This window comes from Quercus suber, unplaced genomic scaffold, assembly GCF_002906115.3.
Source record: "Quercus suber isolate HL8 unplaced genomic scaffold, Cork oak 2.0 scaffold_426, whole genome shotgun sequence".
Classification (NCBI taxonomy): Eukaryota; Viridiplantae; Streptophyta; class Magnoliopsida; order Fagales; family Fagaceae; genus Quercus; species Quercus suber.
Window position 1 is genome coordinate 342949 of NW_027069877.1, and position 6489 is coordinate 349437.

Genomic DNA, 6489 nt, shown 5'->3' on the forward strand with positions numbered 1-6489 from the left:
GCAAACTTATAAGCCCATATTTCACCTTGCCTTGCATTATTCCTGACAATTCCGACCGTTGAAGGGCTACTCAAAAGAGATTGATCAGAGGTCAATAAGCCATGGTGGTTCTTCAAATTTATATAGTACTTATTTTCAAGCCTATTTGGTGTAAGTACATCAAGTGGCACGGTTGGATCGACATTGCCAGCATTTTGTGGACACTTGGTCTTTAAGTCTCTAGCAAATATAGGATCCATTGAAGGGTCTTGTGGATTTGTTTCACTAAAATTGTATAATCGCTTTGAGAAAGAAGAACAATGTGACCTTCCTATAGAATGTGCACCAGAAAGTGTCACCATTTCATCAAGACTAAGTCCTTTTTGCGCAAATCTCTGTTCGAGTTCCTGAGCATTGAAGGTAGGTGGTGGAAGGTTGTCAATAGGCTCATTTTCACGTGACACCCTACCATCACGGCGTCCTGATGGCACTTTGTAACTTGTGCCTCCAACTTTGTAAGCACTATCACGAGCAGCAAATGCAATAATGTCTGCACAAGAAACTGTTTGTGGGCATTGAGCTTCAAGCATAGCCTTCGCCTCAAATATCACTTCAAAGCCTCTTAAGCTTGGATTGTTGACTGGACTATCTCTCTCCGCTGGATTTCCGGGGGTTGAATCAAGTAAGACAGAGGCATCACAACCCTGGCATAAATAACATTGAAAATAGGATTTAACTACAGCTTAGTAATTAAGTAGCTTATAAGGTATATTTTTTAGCGGGACAATAAAGGAAAAGGAGAAGAGTGCAAATTTAGGTTCAGATTCTAGTGAACATATAACAAGTTGGTGTTGCAAAGTGCTAACATACCCTGACAAAACAGTCATGAAAATGCATTCTGATGAGGCCAGCGGCTAGGCCAGGGTTGCTTGACATGGCTTTGTTCACAGCGTTTCTCACAATGGTCTCTGCAGAAGGACAAGTTGATTGATAGTAACCCACTTTGAGTGATGGCATCGCCAGTGACATTGACACCATCAAAGACATGCTAACAAGGAAAACCAAGCAAAATTTGATGCTTGTCATAGTTACTCTACAGCCCAAATATCCCGTTACTCTAAAGAGTGAATGAATAAGACTAAGAGAAAAGAGCTAAGAAAGAACTGATAATTAAAGAAGAATATTATAAGCAAGAAGGAGATGAAGATAAAGGTTGATGTTAGCCAAGTATTTATAGGAAAGAAGTTAGTGAACTCGGGTCTGGCAGAAGAAAACAAAAACGTGTATTGCTGCATAGAAAGAAAAAAAAAAAAAAAAAACTTGAAGCTGTCTAAGTTTGAGGGTTTCCATGTTAAGAAAGAGGAAACAGTCTCTTCTTTGGCTCATTCCACAAACAGTTGCTTATTTTACAAGTTTTGGAGTGGGTGGTTAAGCGTTTATCTTCTCTGACTTTCATGGATGTCAAACTGGCAATGGCTAGGTAAAATAACTATACATATTTAATTTGCAGACCAAGTCAGTGAAATTTTCATTATCTTTTTCTTACTACTATTTTGGGTTCTTGACTTCTGGCTTTACATGACGTTTTGGTTTTATTTTTTGTCCCTATTTGGAAAGGATAGAAATAAAATACAAGAGATCCAATAGTAAAATTTTATATTTATTGCCTTTTCATTATTTTTATCTATATAAAAAATTTCAAATTGACTGTAGCAAAAAAATTTAATTTTTTTTTTCAATTGCTTTCTATTTTTTATTCAATATTTAATTATATTTTTATTCAATTTATTTATTATTATGAAGCATTTATTGCCAGCGGGAACAAGTAGGAAAGCGCGTGATTAAGCATGCTTGACCCAGTAGCTAGCTTTTTTTTTTTGGTAAACCAGTAACTAGCTTTTATGCATTGATGGGAACCCATTTTAATTAGGTGAAAATTAAGTTTAGCATGCTTGACTAAGTAGCTAGCTATCATTTCTGTATAATGGGAACCCATTTTACAGTGTGCTACGTCCCTATTAATAAAAAGGGATTTAGGTTCTTTAAATTTCTTAGGTTACTTTACCAAATAGATTTCCTTAAATCTTAACCATTTTTTAATGATTTAATAGTCTAAATTTTGTCATGTTAGCATTCCATTAATAATAATCTTAATTGTTTTGTTTGTAATATTATTTTATTATTTTAAGAGTATTATTAGTGAAATACTAACATGGCATAATTTAGACCCTTAAATCATAAAAGAGTGGTTAGGATTTAAGAAATCTATTTGTAGAGTACGTACCCTAAAAAATTTAGAAGATATGAATCCATTAAAAAAGTGATAAATATCATCTAAATTTATCCATAAATGCAGTGTGCAACCTATGGCTGTAAACGGATCCCATTTTGGTCCCTACATTTTCGGGCGAATCCCATTTTAGTCTCTATATTTTAGTTTTACCGCTTTTAGTCCCTATCCTGAAAAACAGTTCCCATTTTGGTCCCTGCCATTACATCATAAACGGATATTGCTGACGTGGCAAATGGCATTGATAAATAATAATATTTTAATGTCTACAGTAACCTACCTTGGCATTGTTAGTTACTCCCCACCCTTAGTAGTCACGTGTCCCTCATGTGACCCTCTCTAACCCAAATAAAACCCCAAATCATGCCAAATAGAAATCCCCAACCCCTAAATTTCCTCAGCTCCTTGCTCATCAGTCACCACACAGATTGAAGTCCCTCACCAGTCATGAACTCAAAAACATCTTCAAATCAATTGCTCCTCCCTCACCACACAGCCGAAAACCATCTTCAAATCAACTACTTTCCATGGATTCAAGCTCAATGTCATCGAGTGGAAGCTCGAGGAAAAGGGGCCCAACCCGATGCTTCTGCTCGGAGAAACCCGTTTTGGTTGTTTCGTGGACACCTGACAACCCTGGAAGAAGGTTCTACGGGTGTCCAAATTACTGGGTAAGGTAGTAATTTTTTTTGTGCTTTTAAAATTTTTTTGGGTTTTTAAAATTTTTTAAAATCTGAATAATGGAAGTTGAATCATCGCAACAATGGGAGAATAATTACAAAATATTTAACAAAACACAACATCTCAAAATTCCCAAATTCTTAAAACCCAACAGCTGAGATTCAAATGGCATTCATAACACAGAGCGAGAGAGAGACATAAAGAGAGAGAGAGAGAGAGAGTTGGAGAGAAATAAAACCTTCGCAATCTGCTCAGCACAAACACTCTGAAGCTATCTGTGATTATGCTTGTCGATTTGTGGTTTTTTTGTGCAAATCTATGGTCTTGTGGTGATGAGCAACGGGTAAGGTAAGAGATTAGGGATTCCACAAATTTTCATGTGTGTTCAAGTGTGAATGGCGTGATTTGGGGTTTTATTTGGGTTAGGGAGGGTCACGTTCTGATCAAAAAAAAAAAAAAAAAAAAGGTAGGGTCACGTGAGGGACATGTGACTACTAAGGCGGACAGTAACTAACAATGCCAAGGTAGGTTACTGTAGACATTAAAATATTATTATTTATCAATGCCGTTTGCCACGTCAGCAATATCAGTTTATGATGTAACGGCAGGGACCAAAATGGGAACAGTTTTTTAGGATAGGGACTAAAAGCGGTAAAAATAAAATGTAGGGACTAAAATGGGAATCGCCTGAAAATGTAGGGACCAAAATGTGCTTTTCGCCTATTATTTAAGATTTAAGATTTCACTCTTTCTTTCTTTCTTTCTTTTTTTTATTTTTTATTTTTTCTTTTTTCCTTTTTCTTTTTTCTTTTGTTAAGAATCCATAGAATAAAATTTGATCTTCAGACATTTTACTATTAAGTGAATAACTGAATTAGTGGATATTTATTATAATAATAAGAAAAAACCTATAGACAATAGACATACTCAATATACTTGGATGTCAACTTGTGATTAGCACGCAATCATTTTACTTTTTCACCAATTGTCAACAGTGGACCTATGTGTAAATAATAATTTCAATTACAAGTTAATATTTAAGTGTGTTGTGAAATTAGATGTGAATTTGAGTGTATCTATTGATAGATTGTGATAATAATATCGTTAATAGAATAATATGGTGGTTTCAAGGGTGTTCAATGTTCTTTTTTGTGTGGGTTATATTTAGCTAAGCCCACGCTCAATGGAAACAATAAATGACATTATACAGACTGTACAGTATTAGGCCTAGATTCAAGATTTCTACGAAATGACATTGACTCATTGAGCTCTCCCAAATCCCAACCCATCGATTCAGTATACTTGTAATACTCAAATCCCACACAAGAATCCCATGCACATTTTGTAACATCCAACGAATACAAGTTTATCCCATTAATTTCTCAAAAAAATTTGTTCAAAAACTTACAAAAGAATGAATTTACATTTGAATCAACATTGACTAATGAATCAATGTAAAAGAATAATACAAAATAATTTCAATAGTCATACCAATAAACCTGTAATATCTAGTTCACAAACCTACAATCTTTCCTGATCTCACCTTGACTTCCTGTAAGCAAATCAATGTAACCCATTTTCACCATAGCTGCTGCAAACTTATTAGCCCATGTTTCACCATGCCTTGCATTATTTCTGACAATTCCAACTGTAGAGGGGCTGCTCAAAAGAGATTGATCAGATGTCAATAAGCCATGGTGTTTTTTCAAATTTGTATAATACTTATTGTCAAGCCTATGTGGTGTAAGTACATCAAGTGGTACTGTTGGATCATCATTGCCACCATTTTGTGGACACTTGGTCTTTAGGTCTCTAGCAAATATGGGATCCATTGANCCAAATTCTTAAAACCCAACAGCTGAGATTCAAATGGCATTCATAACACAGAGCGAGAGAGAGACATAAAGAGAGAGAGAGAGAGAGAGTTGGAGAGAAATAAAACCTTCGCAATCTGCTCAGCACAAACACTCTGAAGCTATCTGTGATTATGCTTGTCGATTTGTGGTTTTTTTGTGCAAATCTATGGTCTTGTGGTGATGAGCAACGGGTAAGGTAAGAGATTAGGGATTCCACAAATTTTCATGTGTGTTCAAGTGTGAATGGCGTGATTTGGGGTTTTATTTGGGTTAGGGAGGGTCACGTTCTGATCAAAAAAAAAAAAAAAAAAAAGGTAGGGTCACGTGAGGGACATGTGACTACTAAGGCGGACAGTAACTAACAATGCCAAGGTAGGTTACTGTAGACATTAAAATATTATTATTTATCAATGCCGTTTGCCACGTCAGCAATATCAGTTTATGATGTAACGGCAGGGACCAAAATGGGAACAGTTTTTTAGGATAGGGACTAAAAGCGGTAAAAATAAAATGTAGGGACTAAAATGGGAATCGCCTGAAAATGTAGGGACCAAAATGTGCTTTTCGCCTATTATTTAAGATTTAAGATTTCACTCTTTCTTTCTTTCTTTCTTTTTTTTATTTTTTATTTTTTCTTTTTTCCTTTTTCTTTTTTCTTTTGTTAAGAATCCATAGAATAAAATTTGATCTTCAGACATTTTACTATTAAGTGAATAACTGAATTAGTGGATATTTATTATAATAATAAGAAAAAACCTATAGACAATAGACATACTCAATATACTTGGATGTCAACTTGTGATTAGCACGCAATCATTTTACTTTTTCACCAATTGTCAACAGTGGACCTATGTGTAAATAATAATTTCAATTACAAGTTAATATTTAAGTGTGTTGTGAAATTAGATGTGAATTTGAGTGTATCTATTGATAGATTGTGATAATAATATCGTTAATAGAATAATATGGTGGTTTCAAGGGTGTTCAATGTTCTTTTTTGTGTGGGTTATATTTAGCTAAGCCCACGCTCAATGGAAACAATAAATGACATTATACAGACTGTACAGTATTAGGCCTAGATTCAAGATTTCTACGAAATGACATTGACTCATTGAGCTCTCCCAAATCCCAACCCATCGATTCAGTATACTTGTAATACTCAAATCCCACACAAGAATCCCATGCACATTTTGTAACATCCAACGAATACAAGTTTATCCCATTAATTTCTCAAAAAAATTTGTTCAAAAACTTACAAAAGAATGAATTTACATTTGAATCAACATTGACTAATGAATCAATGTAAAAGAATAATACAAAATAATTTCAATAGTCATACCAATAAACCTGTAATATCTAGTTCACAAACCTACAATCTTTCCTGATCTCACCTTGACTTCCTGTAAGCAAATCAATGTAACCCATTTTCACCATAGCTGCTGCAAACTTATTAGCCCATGTTTCACCATGCCTTGCATTATTTCTGACAATTCCAACTGTAGAGGGGCTGCTCAAAAGAGATTGATCAGATGTCAATAAGCCATGGTGTTTTTTCAAATTTGTATAATACTTATTGTCAAGCCTATGTGGTGTAAGTACATCAAGTGGTACTGTTGGATCATCATTGCCACCATTTTGTGGACACTTGGTCTTTAGGTCTCTAGCAAATATGGGATCCATTGA

General features: G+C 34.8%; 2 protein-coding genes across 2 annotated transcripts in view; both read right to left on the minus strand.

Moving 5' to 3' along the window:
* Positions 1-1221, minus strand: part of LOC112041097 (peroxidase 5) — a 4831-nt gene extending 3610 nt beyond the window's left edge. The window contains exons 1-2 of the mRNA XM_065761717.1: positions 850-1221; positions 3-683 (exon numbers count right to left, since the gene is read on the minus strand). Coding sequence (XP_065617789.1) covers positions 3-683; positions 850-1065 — 897 coding nt within the window. The 5' untranslated portion in view covers positions 1066-1221. The remainder of the gene's footprint in view (positions 1-2; positions 684-849) is intronic.
* A 2931-nt stretch (positions 1222-4152) lies between these two features.
* Positions 4153-6486, minus strand: LOC136062553 (peroxidase 5-like). The gene is made up of 3 exons (XM_065761718.1): positions 6198-6486; positions 4494-4793; positions 4153-4331 (listed from the first exon to the last, which is right to left on the minus strand). Exons 1-3 carry the CDS (start codon positions 6484-6486, stop codon positions 4153-4155), a joined length of 768 nt encoding a protein of 255 aa, XP_065617790.1.
* Between the last annotated feature and the right edge of the window lie 3 nt (positions 6487-6489).